Source organism: Thermobia domestica, chromosome 1, assembly GCF_964235325.1.
Source record: "Thermobia domestica chromosome 1, izTheDome1.hap1.1, whole genome shotgun sequence".
Taxonomy (NCBI): domain Eukaryota; kingdom Metazoa; phylum Arthropoda; class Insecta; order Zygentoma; family Lepismatidae; genus Thermobia; species Thermobia domestica.
Window position 1 is genome coordinate 232,539,709 of NC_137454.1, and position 27,185 is coordinate 232,566,893.

Below are 27,185 nucleotides of genomic sequence, written 5' to 3' on the forward strand. Positions count from 1 at the left end.
AAGCAAATATACTTGTTGTTCATTTCATTAGGTTTACACAGACAGTATTAATAACATATATTTTACGACAATATAACATTAAATATACCTTTTTCAGCTCCATATCCACCGGAGGTTTAGCCATTTTCTTATGTTTACGCTTTTCGCTTCGACACTTGTTTCCTTCGTCCACTTCAGTATTGCCAGAAGAAAGTGGATCAGTAAATAAAAATATGTAAAGTAATTGAAATTCAATAATTGGAATAATTGAATGAATTAAGATTTATGCCATAAAATTTTTAGATATTAATTTGCGACAAAGACGTGATGAACGTTAGTGCTTCTGTATTCGAAAATTTATTTTGAGTTTTGACAAATGAAGGCCGTAATCTACTTGATGGTTGGTTGTAACGAATCTTGGTTGTAACTTCCTGTGTTCATGTATATGGAAAATAAGGCATTTATTCCAAAGTTGGGCGTCCGCTTTCGCCACGTTTTTTCGCTGTTATCTCCTCTGCACACTTTGTGTAATTTGTTATTAGGTTCATTAATCCATGCTCTTCACAAACTTTTAAAAGATTTTGCTCGTTATCAAGTATTGCTTCACAAATGTTAAAACTGTTAGTTCATTGCCCTTGTACATTCGCCATGTTGATAACATAAATGCTCGTTTCTTTCCCACAATGCAACTGTTTGGTTACCTTGCGCCAAGTAGTTCCCTCCGCTCACCGTATAGTCCCATGTTTATAGCCGCATATATATAACAAATAAACAGATTTTTCGAGAGACTTATATATTATTAAGCACACAAAAGATCAAATTATCCATATCTTTCCTGTAAATTTTAAAAATTTTGCTGGAAACGGACGCCCAACTTTGGAATTTAACCCGAAAATAATGAATGGAATTGTAAGTGAATTGAAGTTTCACCGATGTGAGTTAGTGATTTGTCTGTCCTATGATACAAATGCAAAAAAAAGATGGGTATCGAATGCAGTATCGTATGAATTATGATTCTGTTAACTAGGAAAAGTATATTTAACAGCGCGGATTAAGTTTAAAGCACCATATTTACAAATCAACAGCTGTTTTAAAGCAGAGGTAAGTAGGTATAAAAACAGTACAGAAGAGATTATCTGTTTCCCAATTCAGGTACTTACCTGTATTTTACTTAAAACAGTTATGGTAGGTTTTCACACCCTGAGAAACTCAAACGCAGTGAGGTATGTACCTAACAACATGAGTGCCAAGATTTGTTAATTTACAGTCAAATCAAAGGCCACCTTATTTCCAGAACATAAAATAGGGTCTGTTTTTATTTATTTGAAACTTTACAATTCATGAAATATATACTTCTTTCTTTCTGCATTACTTTTTGTACCTTCAGCAATCATTTTTGAAGTGTGATTTGTATTCCCTGGTGCACATTTACTTTCAAAAATCGTGTAAAACCAACCAACCTGTGCTAGGTGGCCACTAGAAAGCAGGAATGCTATCAAACAGGGCAGGGCAGGAGTGCGGCAGGGAACCCAAGGGGATGCGTTCGTAGGGAGCAGGTGCGTAACGATGGTTATATATGTAACGAGGATTGTGGAAAACCAATGCCTTCACTATACGAAGATATGTGATTGGTCCCTTCATTCGCATTTTCACATACAAATTGGAAAAAAAAAAGTGTTGGGTTACTAATGTGAAATAATTTTAAGAGCTATAGGAAGTTACAGAAGGTGTCTGGTTGTATATAATGTTATTTTTTTTTATATGTACATTTTATCAACAAATTAAAAGCTAGCAGTGGCGTGTTAAGGTAGGGCAAGGAAAAATACAGTATGTAAGGTTAGTTAAGCTTAGCTTAGTTTGGTTGATTTTTTTTCCTTTCTGGACCCCCTGGCAGGAGCTCATGTTCGGATTCCACGTTAAGCTGTATTAGGTCAACATCTCATATAGCCTCGCTGCGGCGTAAGTTTAGAGATGCCCCTCCAGTTTCAAATCTACAGAAAAAGCAATGAAAGCATTAAAGAATTTTAGGTTAGGCTACCCGGTAAGACTTTAGTTAGACCATTAAGGTAAGTTAGGTTCCAGTGAATGTTCTACTCAAAGTAAAGACTTGCCCGATTCGCAATGCTATACGCTTGTTGATTTTCACTACTTTCCGATATTTTCTATACTGTGTTCTCAAATTCAGTAATCCATGGGTGTCGTAAATATTTAATAGCTAGATTTTCTTCAATATAGTTATATATAATTATGTAGTAAGATTCTGCACCTTCTCGTACGTCTGCTTCTGTATTCCTAACTGGGAACATTTAGTAAAACATTTGTTACGAAAATATTAGGCCAGTGATCTATTTGATGTTTATTTGCTCTTTTTATGATTTTTTTTTTTTTAAAAAAGCTGAAATAATTTTCTTTGGAAGGAGATTACCTAGTAACCTTCTAACTCTTACCTGCCCTTCCATTCATAGGAAAGTTTTCATGTCCCTGCCTCTGACCTAATATTTGCTGTTGTATTAAATCGGGCGTGGTCAGCCTGTTTAGATTTGAGAGAGAAATTTAAATTCAAAAATCATTGTTAGTCTACTTGCCTCAGTATAAACCCTTGTATTAAGTTGTCTATATTAGTCTAGTAACATGCTTTCCTGGTGCCCTTAGTGAAGTGAGAGCTATTGCTTGTGGTACAATTAATTGACACGTAATTTTCCGCCTGCATTTATACAAGGGATGGATAAAAAGCAGTGGTGACATTGTTATAATTCATACCTGGCTTTATGCACAGAACATCAGTTACACTCCTTCAATGTCATGAGTTCCCATTTCGGCTAATGCTTAGCAGAAGGAGTCCAGCAATTGTTTCTAAAAAATGTTACAATTTAGGTAATTTCTGTTCACATTAGGTTAGTTTAGATTAGTTTCGGTTAGGTTAGGTTAGTTTAGGTTAGATTATTTAGTGTAGGCATCCAGCATAATTTTCTAAAAGAATGATATAATTTCACTAATTTCTGCTTATATTAGGTTAGTTCAGGTTAGCTTTGGTTAGGTTAGGTTACGTTATGTTAGGTCTAAGTACTTGCATGATCGGGGTGTCTATCGGTCACGAAATTAGAAAACGGGCATGAAAGTCACGAAATTTACCGTTTGGGTCACGATTTTTTTCAGTACATGTAAGTACAGATTGAAAAGTTTTCTATAAAACGTCAAGGTTCACCACCAAAAATGTCTATGGTCGGCTTGAGACGTTACCAAATCGCAACCAGACTACGTTTCTATCGCATGGATGAAAATTCGGCCTAATTCACACCCAAATTTGCTCTTGAAAATGTTAGGAAATTTTATGATTTGGTAAATAAAAAGTTACGAAAAAGTCACGAAATTTCATTTTGGAATTTTAGTAGACACCCTGATCATCTATTTCTCCTGTAAAATTTGTGTTTTTAACGTGCTTCTGGACCCCTTCTGCTAAACATAACCCCCCATTTCTATCACCTTCTGCTGGAAGGCGTCGTACACCATTAGCGCAGCAGTCTTTGTCGATGGCTCACAATGTTATTCTATGGCACTGATGATGGCTTCTCTTGTGTTGTAGTGTTTCCCGTAAGGTGATTCTTTCATTTTGGCTAAGAGGTCGTCACGAATATTGATTAACATTGTTGTGCACTGCGCCCACGTACCACTACAATCTTGGTCCACGTACGTTGTTAATCTTTTCGGAGACATATTATTATGACGCTTCCGCTTTCCTTTATTACTTTACGGCGCTACTGCTTTCTTTTGACTGAATAACATACAGTCGTTACTGCTCGCCACACTTCATCGTCTCACATTCCTTTATTGTGTGCGGAACTACTATAGTGTTGATACACAGCCTTCTGACGCGAGAACAATGTTACTACTATTTTTATTCAATCTATATAGTCTCAGCAACTCGTATCAGACTTACGATCACGAATTTTTGAGGTGTGTCAATGTTGTCATACGAAAGATATTCTAGAGCGCTCCAGAGAATTTGCGTGTACGCTAGATCCTGACTCTTTGGTGGGTGATTGTCAACTAGTCCGCTAGAAGTCAGTTGCTGAAAATTTTCTGTTCTTTAGCCCGCTAAAAGGAATCATAAAACAATACAGTAATTAATACGTGCAATATGACACAGATCACAGTGGGCTACCTCTCACGCTCGGCTAATAGATCGTAGTCGACGCGTTGACCACCCCTGTTATAAATTAACAGCTGTAACAGAACCGAGTGTCATCATCATAAGTGTTTTGCTTTCACTTGTATCAAAATTAGAAGGTTCCACACATGACAATCTGCAGCTAATCTTCACTTTCACACAAGAAAAGCACTCTCCAGTATTGTCTATATAAATTCCAAGTCCCTTCTTCATCTGTTTTTATTTCACCATAACGTTTGTCACATCTCGTAGAGTACTGTGTACTGGTCAGTTTACTTTACCCTTTTTAGTATTTCTGGCACTACTGTTTCCCCCCCTCAAGCTTGATTAACGTTTCCTGATTGATTTTTCGTTCCATCTAACCCATTTTCTCAACACTCACATTTCGAATGTTTTCGGTAGTTTTTATTCCTTTTCTGTAATGTCCACACTCCTCCGTGCAAAAAACATTTGATAAGTAGAATACTTTCCTTAACTCTTTATTGTACAACCTCTAAAATATCTTTTACTTCTTCCTCAAAGGCATTGTTTTGTGTTATTTTATTTCACACTCACAGTACGTTCTAAATATTATCTCCATTCTAGGCCACAGTGGCTCAGTGGTAGAGCGCTTACCTTTGGTGCAAGAAGTCTGGTGTTCGATCTAGGTCATCTTAGTTCCACTAGTTTTTTGTTTTCATGGTTGCGAAATAAGAATAGCGTACCCTACTTCACATAACAGTATAGTTAGATACCTACTATTGTAAAAATTAAAATACATTTTGTTTCATGAAAATCTATTTAGTGTAGGAGAAAGAGAGGAAGATGAATATGGATACACAACAATCCAAAATGAATGTTAATCTCATATTCAGAGATCGGAGGCCACAAGGTGGTGTAAAGGATCATGTGGGTTTAATGTTGTGCTTTTTTTTTTTTTTTTTTTTGCTACTTCAATTATTTTTTCATTTAATTTAATTTCATCATAATTTTATAGCGTCATAAATCAGCTTGAACAAAATAATGAAAAGAAGTACTGTCATACATACTTATGAAGCATTTAGATAATAGGCGAGCAGTGAGAGCATATCTACCACCATAAGAAGGCAATATAATTTAATTCAAATAAACACGTATAAAATTTACATGGATTTGTATCCACTACTTTAAGTAATATCTTTGTAGATCTTCAACTTGAGCAATCTCATATCCTTGTGTGTTTAGAAGACGTTAAGGCTGGGAGTTACTTATCTCAGCATGAGTTTAATAGAGCTTTCAGATGTTGTGTTTATATGAGTTTCTTGTTTGACCTCGAGCCGTGTGAGTGTTTGTGATGAATTTGAATTAATGACGCATTCCCTTTAGCATTAAGGGCATACCGTAAGTTATTAAAGAGTAGATTGTTTCCCGTGCTTGACTAAAACGAATTGTAAAGATAGATTAAAAATTCAACTGACTTTCTTGTTTTAAAGCACTTACCAAGGTGCTTTTGTTTCGCGCATTGTATGTTTGTGTTACTGCACATGCACATTTTCTTAACTAGATTTTATTGTCTAGATTTAACAGTTCTTAAGTTAGAAAGTGTTATTCCAATAATTTTACCGTTACATTTGACGTTCTGTACCTTACATCTCAGGTTGGGTGATTTGTTCAGGCTGCTTCAATGTGCCTTGCCACTTTCTTCAGTAACTTTTTATACTTGCTATACTGGGTGTATTGTTAGAATTCTCCTCGCTGAGGATTACTGTTTCACTGGTTGTTCTAGAATAGTTCCAAAGGGAGAGGGATTGTAACAATATGTTCAGATTAGCAATTTTAAGAAGTATCTAAAGAAAGTGGCATAGTACATTGAAACAGTCTAAATAAATTACCTAACTTAAAATAAAAGATAAGAATGTCATATTTAAAATATGCACCCTATAACATGCATCAGCACATATTTATGATTACAGTTTGTCACATTTGTTACGATCTTTTTATTGCTATAGGTCAAGTATAATTGAGGTAGTGTTTAGGGTTGAGATTGGATTATCAGATTAGCATGCCTACTTGCGTGGAAAAGTATATAAAATTAAGTTTTGTATCCGGAAAACCTATTTAAAAAATGATTTATTCAGATTCCCTGAGTCTTTTTTTTTTATTATTTAAAATTTGTTTACTTCTAATGATTTTTGTGAACATTTGGAAAAAGAATAAACATTTATTTAAAGATCATTTTGGTAAACTTTTTTATTTGTTTGGAAGAAATTAAAAGATATGTTGTGAAGCATTTTCACTGCATTTTTTTTTTAAGAAAAAGAAAAAAGGTAAACAGTAGTTACCTATACATTTGAAGGTATTATTATTGTGCTTCCTGGTGGTAAAATTCCAAAGCAGATCGGAGAATTTCCAGTGACTCGTGAGGACAAGAAAAGGTAAAGACGCCATTCTTAACAGTGTAACTACCCAAATAAGTAAATAAATAAAAATGTAATTATTCATCTGACTTGTGTATTGTATGACGTTCACCTTCCCTGAATTGAGGTGTGCCCAAATGCATTGCAAGTTTAATCAGTCACAAGTCTGTTTGGCCCTCCACAGAAGTGCGCCTGGCAACCCACAAAACATTCATACACTCCACTATCATGTGGGAACGCTGAACTCAAAAGGGGTAATGTGTGAAAATTTTGAATATTTCTGCGCAACGACCGAAAAGAAAGAAAGAAAGAATTTGGAAAGGTTGTTATGTCTACTTTTGGTTTTCCTGAAACGTTATCTATAGCATTTCACTTTCTGTCAACCTTTTCTCTGTAATCATTACAAATCCTTGTTTACTGAATCGACCCTTGTACCACTTCTGTTCAAACGTATCTAGAATTCCCTAAATTACTGGGTTTTCTCTGTATTTGTTTGAAATAAAGAAAGAAGGGGTTTTGATTGTTAATAATTTAATTGGTATTTTAAGAATATATCTATATCTATCTATCTATCTATCTATATATATATATATATCTATATATCTATATCTATATATATATATGTGTACATGTCTTTGGTTATTATATACTGCATGTTCACCTTCTCTCTTGGCATTACATTTAATGTATTAAATGTGACAAACGTATTTCTTTACCGTAAAAATCAAAGTATTCATTACCACAAATGTTTACTTAAAATTTTACAATTCAACTTTGCCACTACATCGTCACCGCTACTTATTTTCATTACGAATTATTAGGCATTAACAACAAGCTTTCAGCATATATTTGCAATGCAGGGAATTGCTCCTTAAATTTAGTGTGCTGCACATACCTTTTAAACAAATTATATTTTACTCATTACGAATTAATTAGTCATGAAGCAGGAATATTCAACTGCTCCACAAGTAATTACTACATGTCAACACACATCAACATTATACTCTTGCCCTAACTTAATCTACACACAAGTACATACATAAACAGAAGAAAAAAATCACATTATATATATATATATGTATATCAACACATATTAGCTAGTGAGGACGTCTTGGAAAAAGTGAACGGGCATATTTACTCTGGCTAGGTCCTATTACTTTCACTAATTTAGCTTTTAAAATTCTTTTTAAGGTGAACAGCAAAACTTTGATTAAAAGAAAAAAAGAAAAAAAAAATCGAATGAATATCAGAGACGGGATGCGAGCCCCGTACCATCAGTGAACTGGTGCAACTGTACACACATCTACATATCTTTCCATTTCTTTTGATAATGTATAAAAATAATAATAATGAAAGAAAATGAACTATAGCATTTCAGAACACGTTACTACCAAATTCTCATTTTTATTTATAGTATGTATGATTACGGTACTACATGGTTAATTTGGTACGTATTTCTTTTCTTTCTTTTTTTTTTTTTTAATTAATTAATGTTATGCAAGCCTGAAGTGTGGTATAGGAATTTTCTATATGGATTTATTTACCCTCTACATCGCATATTGAGACAAAAGATACTACTAAAATCGTACATGATACGTAATTTTGGATACGTCCTTTTCCAAAGAGAAGCTTTTTGTTTACATGTGCGTGCCCGGAAAAGCAGCTCTATAGGGAACAAAGAAATTACTCAGACATATTGTAATTAGATACCATCGCTAACATTTTCACTACTTAATCGTAAACTGTATTATAGAAGAGAATGACTTTGTTCACTAACCTAGTTTTTACACTTTCAAAACAATCACCATACTCACGACATAGAGTGAAGGATTATGGAACTAATCACACACTAAAAGAAAGGTCTGGGTTCAATTCTCCCGCTTGACATCGAACCTTGACAGTAGGGCCTCACTTCCACTCGCAGGCATTAACATATTTCCCTTCCGCTATATTTCTTATATGCCACTGTTCTTCTTTCTAATTCTTCGATAGATATATATTCCGAAACTTTTTAATTTTCTACCATTCGCTTTGACACGAACGAATTAGTAGTCTCAAAAAAGAAAAAAAAAATGAAATCTTTGAGTTTTACGTCCCACGGTTATGCCGGTTAGGCTAAAGGAGACGGTGATGATGAGTAATGAATGAAATGGTGGAATGAAGAAAGTGGGAGGAAACGGGAGAACCCACGCACACAGTGTTTGTCCACCACAAAGTTCACTTGGCGGGGGCTGGGATAGAACCCGGGACCCCAAGTACCAGAGGTGAACGCTCTACCACTGAGCCACCGCGGCCCCCTCTCAAAAAAGAATTCTATATCAAAGGATCACACAGTCACCACAAAAATGTTATTTCATCATAATGTCTATAGCGTCGAAGCACCACCTTTCCTATTTTATCCTTATTTCGTTCCTTCACTCGTCCTTTTTATGTTTTTTATAACCAATTTCAACGTTCACAACTTTGACCCTTTTTCTAAACTAATTTTTCATTCAGATAATCCAAAATTTTCACATTTCGCCGAAAAATGTTCACAACGATAAAAACTGTCATCCACTATGGATGCTGCTGTACAAGACATCTTGCTTACAAAGAAGATTACGGGGATTGGCTGATAAATCTCGACAACAATAAGATGAGCAAAATTAATATACTATACAATTCACGACGTAACCTAACCTAACCAAGATACACCATTTTTTTTTCTTGGCACTAAATACGACCCAATTAAAAATTACACCAGAAAATACACTTCTACTTACAGTCCTAATTTTTATATTATATAGGGTAATCCAAATTTTACAACATGATACCTGACATGTCGGGAGGTATCAACTGGTTGCGTATATGCACCATTTCTATATTTCGTAGCCATTGATTTGTATGGGAAATTATGTATCTTTTTTTTTTTTTCTGAAATGAACTGGAATTTTATTTTAATTGTTTTGATTTATTGCCTTCTTCAGGTCTATTAAGCTTCATGAAAATAATTTTTAAGGAAATCGGTTGACCAAAAAATCCTTTATATATTTATTCTATCTGTCCTTACGTCGGTCCGTCCGTCCATAAGAAGGAAAATTTAAAAAAAAAAGTTTAGCCAGGATGTGTTGGGTCAGAAGTTCAGAATCGAGTTCACTGATGGAGTGATATCCAAACTGGAAGTGGTAGAAATTTACATTGATCCATAAACAGATATTATATACCAAAAACGATAATAGATAGCGAGAAGTGGTATCCTGCAATCGATTAAGCGTTCCAAAAGTAAATTTGATTTGCATCCTTAACTCTCAGCTAAAACGGGAAGTGACAGAAAGCACTACAACTTCCGGTTTCAAAACCTGATCTGTATAGAGCAAAAAGGATGAGAAATCGTAAGAAGCTATTTTTTTTTTTTTTGAATCGATCTACCATTCTAAGAATAGGTACCGTCTTCTCTTTTAATACACTGTTCAAACTAGAAGTGGCAGAAATCAACCACTTCCGGTTTTAACTTTGATCGCTATACAGCTTAAATGATTCATCAGGTTTGAAAGCACTGTTTGTTTACAAGTATACGACGTACAAAGACGGGCGATACATGGAAAGATAGATACACGCATCAAGTGTCTGATGTATTCTGCAAATGTTCAATGTATGGGGCTTTGGTCCCGGCACACATCTAAACGGTAATCCAGTTCCGTCCGCACATTCACTAGCATGTTTCCATCAATGCCCGTCACAGCAGCAGTGATACATTACTATAGTTTTTGCAATGTTGTTTGCATTGGGAGTACATAAACTTTGTCCTTAACAGAACCTCATAGGAAGAAATCACATGGCGTGGGATCTGGTGACCTGGGGGAAGGAGGCATATAGCTCTGTCTCACGTGCTCTACGATTTCCTCTGAGATACGCGGCCGCCCCGTGCTTTTGCCTTTACACAGACAATCAGCATCACGAAACCAACGCAAAATGCTCTGGGGACCAGATGCGTACGAGTGCACGCTGAACGCTCCTAATCGACGAACACTTCGCCTATTCTAAAATACAAAAACTCTTCTGCTGCATTGCCGCCATCTTGTAGATTGCCATCATAGGTGTGCTATCTAGCCTGCAAATGAGCCACGAGACGGGCTTTTTAAATTTGGTGAATGTATCTATCTTTCCATGCATATATATATATATATATATATATATATATATATATATATATAATTATCTCCCGTCTTTGTATGTTGTATACTTGTAAATAAACAGCACTTTGAAACCCGATGAGTCATTTAGGATAATCCTGTGGAATAAAAATCGTAATAGATAGGGAGAAGTGATTTTTTTTACAGTCACTAGGCATTCCAAGAATATATTCCATCTCTACTCTGATATCTCTTCTAAAGTTGGAAGTGCTAGAAATCTAATACAACTTCTGGTTTCAAAATTCATTGAGAACATACCATGTCATACAAACCAAACCCCTTCACGTGATGTGCATGTGGCACTGCTACTTGTTTTAATATTTAATAAACACATCTAATTTCAGTAATATTAAATTATGTATTAAGCAAATTCATTTTGAAAGAGTAAAGACATTTAACTAGAGTGTTAAAGTCCTCATTGTATACACTGTAATCGATGTCTGAGTAAATAATTAATTGAAGTACTTTGCGTATATTTTTTAAAATCATGTCCAATAATTTCTACGCTCCCATAATACCTGGCATCATCTTCATTAGAACGTTGCGCGTGAGCGTCTAATTATAGTAAGGTACATAACTAAAATTTATTTATTCAGACGTTGCACTATACTTGAAGAAGAAATCAGTCAAAAGACATCACAAGAAATTCCAGCTCATTTCAGAGAAAACAATAAAATAAGTTTCCTTATAAATCAAAGGTGATTCAGGTACTGAACTTAGTTAAAATACTGGGTCCTGTTGTTAGCGGCAGTCGAATTGATGTATGACTTGGACGCTGCTTTCACGTCGACGCATTTGCTTACAGCGATCTTGCCAATGCGGTGATGTGGAAATCTGATTCGGTGCACTGTCAACATTTAAAACCTCCAGCAGAACAAATTTCTCACAAGAGGTTTGGCAACAGTGCATTGCAGGTTCATTCATTTACGTCAATTCGGCTGTTACGTAGTATAATTTTTGCTAGTGTCGGGCTTCATGACTCAGATTTAGTTCAAGTTATGTTTTTATTTTGTTAACAGGTTTGTTATCTGGATGCGACGACTGTGAAAACTGTTACTGTAACCAATAGATCAAATTACATGATGATGAGTTGACACTAAACCAAATGATATACAAAGACTACAAGAAAAATGTCCTTTCAGGGTACAGACTCAACCAAGTGTAAAAAAACTGTAAAGACGCCACTGTTGTTATGTGAAGTCAGTAACCCAACAAAGCCAGGCAAAAGTTATTTTGTATCAGTGGATAAATCTTGTTTCAAGAGGCCTCGGCCATCCAATTCCCTCTACAATAATACAGGAACTGCTGATTTACCGAGTACGCACGCAGGTTCTTCGTACCTCCAAGTTAAAAGGACTGCAAATGTTAAAACGTATTCTAGAAAAAAGATTGAGCACAAAAGCGACTCAACTTTTGAGAATTCAGGTAAGACATATTTTCTTTCCTGTTCGTTTACTTAAGGATTTTTTTTTTTTTTTTTGTGGTCACATTCTGTGTTCAATTCTTTTGTCTATTCTTTCGCATCGCTTGAATCTTTCTTTCTTTTTCTTTTCTTTTCTTTTCTTTTTTTTTTGTTTCTAATGATACCTACATGATATATACACAAATGTCGTATTAGATAACCTAATTACTCGGAGTAGCTGGCGACTCTGTCCTTTCACCATTGCCGTAGCTAGGATATTTTGCAAGAGTGATGAGAAGAGAGGCTTGGTCCCTTTGTTTCTGAGAATACAAGAACCTTTTCGACTGAGTATCCCTCCTCTCACCCATCACGTGGCGACTTACTAGCAGTCGCATCAATTCAAATTCTTTTCTCTCCTTTAGTTGTATGGTCTCTTACTTGTAGGGGAAGACGGAAATTCTTTAGAATGAATAGTAAATATGGTTTTCGTAAGTAATAAGTAAGTTTTCGTTTAATACGTAGAACTGAAATACGTATAAATAATCTCACGTAGTGTCGTTTGAAAGATATAGCTTTTATGTTGGGTTGCAACACTGTTAATCGGGCGATGCTGCAGAATATGTGAAACAATGTTCTTGTATTGATATTTGCATCGTACTAAGTTTCAGTCTCTTTCTATCTATTGCTTTCAAAGTTGCAAGGGCATTTGAAGATAAGTAGTTCACTCATTTTCTTCATGGGTAAAGTTGGAGAAGTGATAGAGTCAAACTGATGTTATCAGGAGGGTAAAATAAATGAATAAAAAGATAATAGTAATAATGACTATTAATTTAAATATATTACCTTAGAATACATGAGATAGATGTGATTGATTAACATTTTCACTATCGCAAACTAGATGTCCTGGATTCGAATTCTTCGGCCGGCCATTTCTAAAAGGCGAATACGTATTATATACTAAAAGGCGTATAATATTTGTTTCCAAAGTACAATATCTTCATATCTGAATCTGGATTAATAAGTGAAGAATAGCGTCGTTTGCATAATTAATAGTTCCATGATTTTCGATTCTAAATGGTTGACCAATCTGACTATATTTCCAGGATTTTCCTCGGTCTCTTCACGCGAATGTTGGTATAGAACATTTAAATATACAAATTTTGGCCGACTTCTTTTGATGTTTCATTGTTTATATTTCGAGTGCAAAATGGTTCTAGTAGGAATATCTGTAATTTGATTAATAAATACAGTGAAACCTCTGAATAATGAACACCGATGAAACATGACTATTTGTCCTTAAATAAGAGGTGGCCGTTACGAAGGGATTACATAAATTTAGATTGCTCATAGGTCATATGGTAAATGTATGAAGTGTATATTAAACACATTAGTTATATGAAAAATGTGCTGCATGTGTCTTAATTTTCTTCTCAAGTGCGTCATATCTCCGTATTAAAAATATATATATATATTAAAAGTAAAAGTAAGGCAATAAAGACTTCCTGGTGAAAATATATTGTAGAAAGAGAAAGAAAAAATTTCAACCTTAGTTTGTAACTTCCGTGTGGTGATTCACCAGGCTATTGGTTTATGTAAAAGACATTTTATGTATAGGGATTTCCCGGTCGCAGTACTGTGTCATAATATTTATTTTCAAATTATGATCTGAATAATACCTGTCCTTTATGAAAGTCAGGAGGGGGGTTGAAGGAGGAAAAGAAGACTGTATGTGTCCGTAAAAGGCAGGATGCGTTACATTATAATACGTATATATTTATAAAACGATAACGTACTCATTTTCATTTACGTACTTTAATATTAATGTATAATAATAAGTAAAATAAAACATTTTTCCGAGTACGTCTTGCTTTACTTGCTTGCCTAATTTTCGGTAACTCTTCGCTGTTACTTTTTGCAAGCAAGAGTCGAAAATTCGATGAAACGGAATTCCACCTAGTTACATGTATTATTATTATTATTATTATTATTATTAACAAGATGAGATTATGATGATCTTAAGCTTAAATCTCCCACTATTTTTCGCATCTTAAATGTAAGTAGGTGGAATCTGGTTTTTCATCGAAAAATTTTGATCCCTTGCAAGAGGCAACAGCTAAGAGTTACCGAAAATTCGGATAAAAAAATAAAACAAGACGTACTCAGGTAAATATTCTATTTTACTTATTACTTACATTTTAACCCTTTTCCGACGGAATAATTTTTCTTACTATAATTTGATATTGAAGTAAATTATAGTAAATTGAGGGTACATTAGACTATATAAAAATATATTTTTCTTGTGTTGTTGCTCAATAATGCTGAGGGGATGGGCTTTGACATTATAACACAGACAGGAGAGATAATTGGACTTAAAAAGTTCCGATAGTCGGAAAAGGGTTAAATCTGTCCGACCAAAAAATCTGCTCATATTATAGAGGTGTCCGTTAAGGGAGGTTTCACTGTAAATACAAGATAAAACTAAAATACTTTTTGAATATTGAAATATTTTGAGGATAATTTCTGATTTGTCAAACAAATCATGTAATAAATTTATAAATTTTTCTTTGACAGATAATTCTATCGACATGACGGTGATCAAGACTGAACCTGTAGAGTTTGTAAATGTTAAGAGAGAAATGAATGAAAATGAATTACTTCCTGAGGACGCTGCAAATTTAGGTTCAAATAATCCTTTGGGACAGCCATCAGAAGCCAGTGTCAATGAATGTGATAGGATTCCAGTCAAAGAATCGGGTGAAATTGGTGTAAAGAAAGAACGTAAGTTTGATGTCGCTTGCGGCATTGTAGACTCAGATATAGTTAAATGTGAAATTAAGCAAGAATCGTTTGAAGAGGACGTTATCACTGAGGAGGATTCCATCTTGACAAGTTTAGACAGCCCAACTTACGATCCCAGTTTAAAACATACTTCTAGTTTATCTGAAGAAAAAGTGAATTCGGAAGTGGAACAAGATCCTTTGCTGAATGTCGATGGCGATTCAGCGTTTGAAAATTGTACAGAAACTAAAGAAATATTTCCGGAAAGTTCTGCAGATAAACAGTAAGTATTGTAGTGAACCATGAATATAAATTTTATATGCATTCTATCAGGGGCGGGTCAAGGCAAAATTTTCACCTGGGAAAAGAGACTTTTCGGCACCTCCCTAGTCCTAGCCTATATTTTACATTTTATTACAGCGATTTTAATATTTTAAAGGCATTCAGAAAGAAAAAATAATACTCAAATACATAATATATTTAGTGCTTAAAAATATACACATGGTATCAATTACATTGTGTTTATTATTATATTATTATTATTTATGTACCGATATGTATGGGAAAAAATAATATCGAGCAGCATTTGTTGAATACTACTAATTTGGTGACATGATTACTGCTATATTGTGAATTGTTTTGTTATATCAATAACATCAGGAGTCATTCTACATATATTCAACTATGTAACAATCTATTCTAATAACGTGAAACACCAATAAATACATTTCACATATATTGAACGTGTTTTACGCGGCGAGAGGAAGGATTCAAAGGGGGTCGCTTTTCTTCTTCTTCTTTTTTTTTTTTGTGGTGCCACTTCTCTTTCCTGTGTTGTTGTAGATTGGTATAGTTATATTCGATTTCACAAATACTGTCGAAATGAATGATTTATCAAGAACTGTACATAGCGAACAATAACATCTCCTAGACACTGCTTTCAACAAAGGCCGACAGTTTGGCGCGGCGGTGTCGTTTCTAAGAAATGAAAAGTAAGTGCTGTATATACTGTTCCCCTTCCACTACTACTTTATAAGAGTAACATATAAAATCGAACAGTATTCATTGCCTGGGACAAATTCTCAAAGAACATGGCCTGCTAAAAACAATACCAACTCGCCCTCCACGCTTTCTTCTACATACTATGTCTCCATTTGTCGATACAGCCCCCTCCCCCTAGTAGTATGAAACTTTTTGCTTTCATGGTAAAATGGAAAATGATGATGTAATTGACGCTACTTTACAAGAATATAAACCAAAAAGTCAATGGAAAACACGCTATAAAACTTACTTTTTGAGGCTCGTTTAGGCGCCTTGGCAGTCGTCCAGGTTACCTTGCCCTTGGTCCGTCTCTGCTTTCAATTTCGGAACGGGGGAATGTAGTAACTCAGAAATATAGTTTGAAAATTTATTAGTTACATTCGTGTCATGTTGCAAATATGTCCTCTCGTGAATGCTTGAATAAATATCTTCGTAAATAGTGTGTTGTCGAAAGCAGTGTATTCTGTATGCAATGGATGATCTGCATTCAACTCTTCGGCTTAATATAGTTTTGAATTCGGGAAGCGAAACTTTTTCACAAGCTGCCGTATTTTACGTGTGATGTATAGTGACATTGTCACTAATTATTTAGCACCTTTAAGATTGTTACTTTAGGCGTTCCTGGGAGTACATTGTTTCTATCTTTTCTTCCAGGTAATTATATTTGTAGTTTTGAGTATTGCCTCAATGTAAGTTTTAACTTTACGAACAACTGATGCGCTGACAATAAAACACTCACTCAAAATTAAGCTCTATTTAAATAAAAATTCTATCTAAACCAAACCAATTGTATTATATAGTTTGCCTTTTATATTATATGAATAAATGCGGACGGAACACATTTCTCATACAGAATGGCAATGAAGAACTGGAATCCTAATATATTTTGCTTAAATTCAAGCTTTTTCTTTGGCATTGAATCTTTTAAATGAGTAAGCAGACGCAGAACGGGAAATGATGTTCAACCTGGAAAAAAAAAACTGTGGGAATGAGACACCCCAAGAGGTGGGAGTTGGAAGGAGTGACATGTAAAAATAACGTAAAACGACTGATAGTGTGTAATCCTTAGTATTTAGGGTCGCTGAAATGAACAGTGACGTTTCCAATGTCGTTTAGTCCAAGTTTATCGGCAGAGGGGGAGGTGAAAAATAACATATCAAAAATGACAAAATTTATGTCGAATTCATAGTTTTCGGGCGGGAAAACTTCTGACTCGTTTGAAATGACTTTTAAAAGACAGAAGTACTCACCTCAAGCTGTTTTATTTATTTATTTATTTATTTATTTATTTATTTATATCAATTTGATTAAAGAGGTTCTGTGGGGATTGGTTTTTAAATATTTATGTGAAAAACAGAGTATCTTCTGTACTTCTAGCATTACACAATTTTTTGAAATAAATATTCTAAAGGGAAAGGGATTCAGATATTTCCCATAAACCTTTCTCCCCGTGCGAAGAACAGGCATTTGGACTAGTATATATTCACTGGTAGTAAAGTAATGTGTATGTGCGCACATTAGTAAAATCTGTTGAATACGTAAAATTATATGTCCGTCTTTGTAAAGAAAATTATCAGAACAATTGAAGTAGAATTCAGATAAACGACAAGCATAAATGAAACTTTTCATTTGAAAAATAACTATCGATAATGTAGAAGTAAGACAAAGTTTAATTGCCATTTTTTTTTTTATTACAAAAGGAAATTCTTAGTCAGCACAGGTGGTAGATTTCTTTATCTTCTGATATCTTAGCTATAGATATCCCTTCTACATTTAAGTTCTTTGGTGCAGTCAATGTTAACTCCATATTACACTCTCGTAGAGTTTATATGTGAATTGTACGAGTATACATAAACATCTGGTATTACCACCAAGCTCCTCACACCTTAATTAATTAATTACATTATTGACTGTTTAACGAATATGTGAGTTTCTGAGAACAACAACTGCAGATTCTGGTAAACTTAGCTGAGAACCACTCCGTTAAATTAAGGCCCCTGCGAGGTTTGAATGCGATCCCACGTTTAGTGTAAAAGAGCGCAAGAACTATATAATTTGGGTAACCTAGAGCCTCTCTTCGCTACTTCAACGTTATTTCTTTATATATACCATCATTAAAGTCATAAGAATTGAAACTTCCGAATAAATGGAATCACTGAAAAAAAATCTGAAATAGTTTTTCTCTAACTGCTTTCATTGCAGAGTTGACCATGTGATCGTTAGTCCTTAATGAATAAACTGAACTCTTAATGAAAGAACTGAATAAACTGTACCAGATTTTAATCGATAATCAAGGTCACTGAACCCAGATCTCAAGTCAGTCTCTGTCTTTCAATTAGGTGCTAGGATTCTTAAAATGAAGAAAGCTAAGCAAACAGAAAAGTCCTACCAGTTTCAAAGTGATGATATTAAAAGTGGAATTATAAATTAAGGTAGTGAGACAGTCATGTCTTACATTAAACCAAAACACAGAAGATATCAGCTGTATTGTTCCAAAATATTAATTGTCCAAAAGGTGTTGGGTTCGGTATCTGGTAGGGACACAAGTGTTTCCACGTTAAACTGATGATCCCAAACTTAGAAACTCAAAACTCCCCCTGGCCAGAACATCTATCATCATCCCATTATTCGCCAAGCATTGATTTGTTTCGCTGTCTAATTCAAATTGAAAGTATCCGTACTGGATAATCAGCCGTTTTTCCCTATATGCAGAAGTACGTTTATTTCACTAATTATCAACTTGAGTGCCGTGGCGAATTAGAGTGTGTTGTTGATCGATCAGAGCCACGAATCTAAAGAAATTATCAGTATGCTGGTCTGACATAAGCATACCGTTGAGAATTCTTGTGGTGTAGTTTTTCTACCATGGAAGAAGTTCTGAAGGCTATTGACACAAACTAGCAGAAATCTCTTGAGGATTGTACTCTTTCTAGACTTTCTCTCTAAGAAGTTGTGATAATTCCTCAGGATTACTTGTGAGCCTGGAAACAAGTAAGAGCGTTAGGGGTGCCGCAAAACAAAATAGAGTTCGCTCGGTTTTACATCAAATCTCGGATATCAACGCCGGATCTAAACGGGATATTCCTGGAGCATTTTGTGCTGTGTGTGTAGTTAAGGTATCATCTTGGAAAACGTCATTCTAGATGATGAGCAGCAGATAATGTCAATTCCGAGACGTTAGCCACTAGACCACAGGGTGAGAATAGTACATTTTGACTTTTTAATGTATATGCGATTTATTGAAGGTAACTTTAAGGATTTTCGAGTGGATAGTTATAAGTTCGTTCCATATTTGTTTCAGTGACACAGAACCATGCAATTTTAAGTAGAGATGCAAAAAAGCCGGCTTTTTTGAATCTATGGGTTTTTGCACATAAAAAGCCTGCTTTTTGGGGGGGAAAAAACGAGAATTTTGGAAATTTTGGCTTTTTTCATTTTCATGATTTTTGTGTTTAAATAGCTTTCTTATAGTATACTCTAAAGTTAAATAAGATTCCATAACCTAAATGCCATATTTCGCTCTGGAATTCACCATCATGATGGATGGAGCACGTGGTTTATGAATTAAAGTAAACATGAAGTACGTAGTATTTGAGGGTAATTTTAGAAGCTATTTAACTTTATTTTAACTTCTGAATTATCGAATTTTTTTTTTCTAGATCATTTCTTTTTAGTCATCCGTGTTTCACTTCTTAGAGCTTAGTACGCTAACTTCTATCACATAATTAAACTAATGTTTTTCAATATATCCATCAGAGCGTACGTTTTTCAATATATCTTGTTAACATGTTGAAAATTTCATGAGTAACTGTTTCTTCTAAATATTACTTAATGCAGTTGCATCTATTTATATCGGTAGCTTATATTTTAAGCCTAACGACATCTAAACTTTATTCTATATAAATAATGAGCACCAGTAATTTAACACCAATTAGCTAATACCAGTGCACTTTAATATCACTTAGTATTCTCATATATACTGATATAAATTATAACATATGTATAAAATTTAAATATAAGAGCCAATACATTTTATAATTGTAAAAGCTTCAAAAACTACAATATAAACAAGCACATTATATATCCTTCTCTTTCTTCTTTTAACAACAATTTTACGTTGCAATGATCTGGTAAGTATTATTTCAATTAACACGTCTTTCCAATCTCCCAACATCTTCCCCCGGTCTCTGCAAGACAATGTTTCGTACCATTTCCTCAATCTATTAGGGACATTAAAAAACTCTTTACTACTAATTCTTGTTATCTGGACAGTTAACCTCTTATACTAGACCTGTCCCTTTTATTTAAAGAGTCTTTACAATTCCACAAACTTCAATAATCAATATATTTTCCACCTATATACACTTCCACAAAAACTATTACCAATATTACAACCACTGTATACTCAATTCATCAACATAACATATCCATCACAACCGATAATTCTACATAAACATAATTACGCTCTTCAATTGTTTCTTTTAAAAACGAACACTTTGTCCGATAAAATTACTAACTGCTTTACAAACCCTAACATCCTCCCGGGGTTTGCCAATTTGTTAACATGTTGAAAATTTCATGAGTAACTGTTTCTTCTAAATATTACTTATGCAGTTGCATCTACTTATATAAGTAGCTTATATTTTAAGCCTAACGACATCTAAACTTTATCCTATATAAATAATGAGCACCAGTAATTTAACACCAATTAGCTAATACCAGTGCACTTTAATATCACTTAGTATTCTCATATATACTGATATAAATTATAACATATGTATAAAATTTAAATATAAGAGCCAATACATTTTATAACTGTAAAAGCTTCAAAAACTACAATATAAACAAGCACATTATATATCCTTCTCTTTCTCCTTTTAACAACAATTTTACATTGCAATGATCTGGTAAGTATTATTTCAATTAACACGTCTTTCCAATCTCCCAACATATCTGTCAGAGCGTACTTCCGCATTTCCGTTATACTGTAACTGTGCAATGATTTATCAATCTTCCGGACACAACCTTAAATACCATTTGATAGAAATAATCAGTATCGGAGTTAGAAAAAAATTTGGGAGGGGTTTTTCTGAATAATGTTTGGTTTTTCTAAAAATTCCCAACTTTTATTTAAGAGGAGCTTAAGTTTATGAGTACAGGCATTACAAATATTTCGTTTCGTTTGTATATTCAGCTATAATCTTCCAGATATAACCTTGAAGACCATTTTATACTGATAACCAGTGGCGGATTTAGAAAAGTATTTTGGGAGGGGCTTTTCTTATTAATGCTTAGTTTTTCTAAAAATTCCTTTTTTTTTATTTGAGGACAGCTTGAAGTTTACGAGTAAAGGCAAAACTAATATTTAGTTTGTTTTAGAAATTTCGGAGTAGAGGCTTCAATCCGAAAGACATCCCCACCCTAACCCTCTTCGCAAATCCATCACTGCTGGTAATTATTAATAACAAAGATTTAAAAACGATTAGAAAGGAAGTCGGCCAGGAATCTCAGTACATGCACTATCTCTACATTCACAGATGGAATTAAGAGAAACTTTTGTCAGAATGGTCGAATGCGGGGTTGAATTCCAGACTTCACGAAAGAATCGCGAAAGCTAACCACTCACTCATGTTTGTTGTGCAGCTGTGCTTAACTTAAATGTATTCTCTCTCTTTCTCTATGGCCACACAAGCTCTCCATTGACTTCTGTCCTTATCCGATTCAATCCAGTTTCTACTCTGTATTCATATTTCTGCTAGATCCATCTTAATATTGTCCTCCCATCTGGGCCTAGGTTTTCCTAATGGACGTTTCCCGATTGGATTTCCAGTTAAAACTTTGAAAACGTTCCTACTTTCTTTCATTCTGGCTACATGACCTGCCCACCTGAGCCTCCTAGACTTGACTCTAACGATGTTTGCTAAACCGTATAAATTATGTAGTTCCTCCTTATGAAGTTTCCGCCATTCCCCATTTTCGTTCCTTTTGGGTCCAAATATTCGTCTCAGAATTTTATTCTCAAATAATTTCAGTCTGCGTTCTTCCCTAAGCGTAAACGACCATGTTTCACAACCATACAGTTTAACAGGCATGATTATCATTTTATATATTTTAAGCTTTAAATTCCTCGACAGAATTCGCGACGACAAAATATTTTGAACTGAATAATAACAAGAATTTCCTGATTTCAGTTGACATTTAATTTCTTTGTAGGTATGATTTTGGTCTGGTAATACTGATCCAATATATTTGAAAGTATCCACTGTGTCGAAAGTATTAATTGATATTTTAACGCATTCATAATTTGCCTATTACGATCCTTGTAAACTTCCTTGTATTTAGATTTCTCTGCATTTACTCATGTTCCTGCAAGCACATGGCCTCTGAATTTCTTTCGATTGTTCTCATATCAGATTTACATCATCAGCATACACCATAACCTGGTGAATACCATTCAACTCTAGGCCCTGGTTCCTGTCTTTGATTTTTCTTATAGCGTACTCCGGAACAAAGCTGAATAATAACGGCGATAACACATATCCTTGTCTCAGGCCAATCTCGACGTGGAAGCTCGCATTTTTCTACTCGAACTTTACTCTGGGATTCATTTCAACACTTAATAAATCTAGCTTTTTCGATATTCCAAATTCTGAAAGAATGTTGTACAATGTTTCCCTCCTAACCGAGTTGTAAGCCTTTCTAAAATCAATAAACAGTTGATGTACTGGGTCATATATTCCCATTTCTTTTCGAGTATTTGCCAAATGGTAAATATCTGGTCGATTTCGACTAAATCCACACTGATAATCTCCAATAATTTCATCTGCGTATGGGGTCAATCTTACTAATAAAATGTTAAGAGTAATACCTCAATAATAATTACAATCAATTTTGTCGTCTTTCTTGTGAATTGGAACAGTGATTGATTCTTCCACTCTTTTTAAATGTATTCCATAGTTTTTCTTTTTTGAAAAAGAAAAAAGAAAGAAAAAAGTCAACGATATGTTGAATTTTCTTGTTAAAAGTTCAGAAACCTTCAGGACTGGGTAAACCGTAATGGTGGTTATATATTCTACAGCCTAGGAAACCATACGCTCAGATGAACCGTCTATTACGTATATGATCCATGAACAGAAAATTCGATAGTTTCCCGATTCTGAACAAGCTTAAGGAACAGTCAGTGCATTACAGAATTTGGAGCTTTACCGATTTTGCAGATCTGAAGCACCTTATAAGTGGTAACAGATTATTAGTATGTGATCAATGAATGAAAAATTTGTTCGAAATATTCATACAATGTATATGAAAGTTAAAAGTTCACTGAAAAATTTCAAGAATATACAGAACCACCCGGAACGAAGCTCTTGATGTGCAGATTTATCTCATGTTTTTCTTTATTTTGCTTCAAAAAGAGGATGTGTGATATTTTGAAGTAAAAATGCTACATACAATTTTGCTAGTTATTTGTGTATCATTTTTTAAAAGTACTTATTGTATATAAGAGGTTAAAATATTGTTACATATATTGGTTAATCCTTTGGAATTCATAATGTAAATATGTTAAGAATTTTAAAAAAATCTTTTTGAAATTTATGGTTTATTTTCGAGGTTTCATATTATTATCTGCATCAACCACTAATTAAATGAGTTTTCTTGTTGTAGAGAAGCGAAACAAAGTGTGCTTTATCAGTTTAAAGCAAAATTTTCAAAAAAGCCCAAAATTTCCCAAACAAAAAAGCGAAGCAGAAAAAACCGAGTTTTTTTTTCAAAAAAGCCGGTTTTTTTCCAAGCTCTTGCATCTCTAATTTTAAGACTACCGAACCATTTACACGTGATCAGAATCATTAAATTTGAATTTAATTTGTAAGCCTTAAGGCAACTTTGGCTCAGGTCGGACAGATGATAAAAGAATGAATTGGTGAAATGAAGAGAGTGGTAGGAAACGAGAGAACCTTGAGGAAATCCACGCTCACAGTGTTTATCTACCACAAAGTCCACATGGCATGAACAGGGATTAAACCGACGATCCATAACACAAGAGGTGTGCTTTGCTATTGATCTACTACAGTGCAGTTGATACTACTTGTCCCTTGTGACAGCTCTCTGCGCGCACGTTGTGCTCAGGGCTGCGTTGCCAGCTTTTGCGTCGGGTATTGAAACACGAAAAAGTCTCCTTTTTAAGAATTAAATGACAAAAGAGAACAAAAAGAATGCTCTCAATAACCAGTAGGTCCACTACTCAAGTCGATACTCGACTAAAACAATGTGCGTTTGTTTATATTCAAACTGGCAACGTGCGGAGAGGGTGGAATGTTTATCACTGCAGAGCGAGAGAAATGATCCACTATAATTGGCTGAACGTGCTGTTGCTATAGAAACAGTCATTCTTGGCTGATTGTTGTGACCACGTGCAGGAAGGAAAAAACAGGAAAGCAACTGTCACAAGAGTCAAGTTCTATCAATTGAATTATACGGCCCTACACAGGAATCGTAGGTGAAGCGTACTCTGAGGGACAGTTGGCCTGAAGCAGAGCCACCAGGAACTCAGGATGACATGTGGTGCCTTGTTTCCAAGGATGGCTGGAAGTAGAGGAAGGAGATAGATTTTTCGGCCATCTAATAGATTCTATGCCCAAAAGAATGGCACGAGTAATAAATGGAGAAGGGTCTTGGACGCAGTATCGGTGTCCCCATCCCAACTCCCACAACAACCATTTTTAGGGCTACCTAAACTTTTCTGAAAATCTTTGTTAGCAACCACTCCTTGCATCATATTTTTGTACAATTCTACTAATAAAGGGGAAGCCTCCGTTGGATTTGAACTCAAGACATGACGATTGGGAATCCCGCGCTCTACTAGTGATGTAACATGTAGACACAGACCCATTCTGAAGAAACATGACTTTGAATTTCCGGTGTTCGATGACAATGATACTCATATCCTTGAAAATATATTGAAGTTGAAATATTCTGAAATTCCGGAGTTTCGATGTAGCAAATGTTTGAATACAGTTAAACAACAAATGGCAATGAAAATATTGAGATTTACTTCTATTACTTGATTAGTGAAAGTGTGGATTTTACTTGATTAGTGAAAGTGTGGATTTTACTTGATTAGTGAAAGTGTGGATTTATACTATATATTTCCCAAATCCTTGTCAAGCTTGTATATCATGTTTCATATTTTTGATTATGAGATTTTCACTTTCTACAATTGGGAAATTCCCAAATTCCGAAATTTTGACATTCTGGAATTCTGAAATCGAATTAATGACTTCCTGATGCTACCTATTTATTCACCGCTGGTTGTTATACAAGATACGTCACAAAACCTCTGGTTGGAAATGTTTAACGGGATATAGTAACGTATGTTCCAGTCTCTCGGCATGAAGTATGAGGAGAAATGCTAAAATTTCAAAAGAGTAGAACAAACCGCTTTACTCAAATTTACAATAAATATTGCATTTTATTCTGCGTAAGTGTGATCGTGCATTAGACGAATATAGTGCATAGAAAGTACACAACTTTAGCAGTGAATTAAATAAACACCTAATGGAAATGTCTCATATTTAGCTATTATAATACTATCTTTAAGAACGTAAATCTCATGCTGTAATGAGAATATTGAGAAGTAACTTCCCTATGACAAATAGCTGCCGTCAAATAAACAACATACACACTTATGTATGCCATTACACGGCTTATTTAATTTATATTTAACATTCTTATATAATATAGAAAGCGGTCGTTCACCTGACACGCACCATAAAGGTTTCCACCTCACCCTAACGTGTCCCTACAATTACCAATTCCGGCTGTCTACATTCGCTTTGATTTCATAAGGGATGGTAAGGAACTTTTGACTCACCTTGTACTTCTAATTGTTTTGTAATATTTTCCTGTTGCGATACTAATCTGTATATTTTCGGAAATAAATTTATCCAAACGTTAGCCTTTACTCTTAATGGGTGAACCGATTTTTCATTAATATAAAAAAACTACGTGCATTAGACTTCATTTGAACTTGTTCATTGTTATTTTTTTCATAATTCATTACAATGGTAACTTATAATGAATATAGGTATGAAGCCCTATGATCGGAAACGCGAAATATGGTCCAGTGAATCTTGTTTCATCATATTTTGAACAATGCTATTTTCAGACGTAGTATTTTTTTTTTTCTGTTACTGTCTTGACATCTTGCATATTGTACAGGCTTAGATTGTGTATCACCCACTATGTCAATTTTTAACTTTAATCATCTCTGTGTCAATTATTATGATGGCTGTTCTTTATTCTAATTATGTATTTCTATGCTAGAAGTATTCAGATGTTTACTCCTCTTACATAATATGCATGGTGTTCTCTGTGACGCGGAAGGCACGGTGGTACAGTATGTAGGGTCCGGTTCTTGATTCGATCCCCGGCTAAGTAAGTTTGTAGTGGAATACTCCCGTTTCTATTTACAATTTCATTTCATCAATTCTTCCACCACATAAACTAATTATCCGTCTCCCTTACGTGATAGGCATAATAGTTGGACATTTAAATTGAAAGATTTAATTTTTTGCTCTCTGTGACAGGATGTAGAGAGAATGCACTTTTTTCTGTGGAGGCAGATCTATGAGAACTGGAAAGGATCTACATCCAATCTTTAATATTTAAACTGTAAAATGTAGGTTTTTGTGACTAGGAGTGTACAATATAAGTAAACAAATTTAACACTTGGATTTTATCTTATTTTTCTAGAACAAAAGTATCTGCTCAACGTGTGGAAGATAATATGACCACGTTTAATTTTCCCGAACAGCAAGAAAGATCGAAGATGCAAAAATCACGACGTAATTTAAGGATTTTTACGAAAAAGAATTGTGATGAGGCAGCTACCATAATATTGGAGAATAATGTACAGTATGAATCTGGGACAACAAATAGAAAAAAGTATTGGTGCACCAAGTGTAATAAATACTTGTATGACTATAATTTAGATATTCATTTGCGCATTCATATGGGACAGTTGCGGTACGCGTGCGATAGCTGTAGGCCTAGTAAAACTTTCATGTCTAGTGCCGATTTGGATAAACATTTGAAGGAGGACCATCTTATACAGTTCCCGTGTTCTTGTAAAACTTGTAAGAATGTAAATTATCGCTGGACTAGCTTCAGTGACAATTAGGAAACTCACAGAAATTGACAGTGTTTTGTAACAGTGTATGTGATATCTAATGTGAATGTGTGTGTGTTAAAAATAAAACTAAATATTTTCAGTA

At 34.5% G+C, this 27,185-nt stretch overlaps 2 protein-coding genes across 3 annotated transcripts in view; one reads left to right on the forward strand and one right to left on the reverse strand.

Moving 5' to 3' along the window:
* Pfdn1 (prefoldin subunit 1) overlaps window positions 1-626 on the reverse strand; it is a 36,309-nt gene extending 35,683 nt beyond the window's left edge. Inside the window, exon 1 of the mRNA XM_081771084.1 lies at window positions 89-626. Within this exon, the coding sequence (XP_081627210.1) occupies window positions 89-124 (36 nt within the window). The 5' untranslated portion in view covers window positions 125-626. The remainder of the gene's footprint in view (window positions 1-88) is intronic.
* LOC145694642 (uncharacterized) lies at window positions 179-27,185 on the forward strand. Of its 2 annotated transcripts, none has more exons than XM_081771069.1 (4): window positions 179-312; window positions 11,714-12,119; window positions 14,668-15,157; window positions 26,665-27,185. In XM_081771069.1, the coding sequence occupies exons 2-4, from the start codon at window positions 11,825-11,827 to the stop codon at window positions 27,089-27,091; spliced, it is 1,212 nt and encodes a 403-aa protein (XP_081627195.1). In that variant the 5' UTR covers window positions 179-312; window positions 11,714-11,824; the 3' UTR covers window positions 27,092-27,185. The 2 variants fall into 2 exon arrangements, with proteins under 2 accessions (XP_081627195.1, XP_081627186.1); XM_081771060.1 differs by lacking the exon at window positions 179-312 and adding an exon at window positions 895-1,080.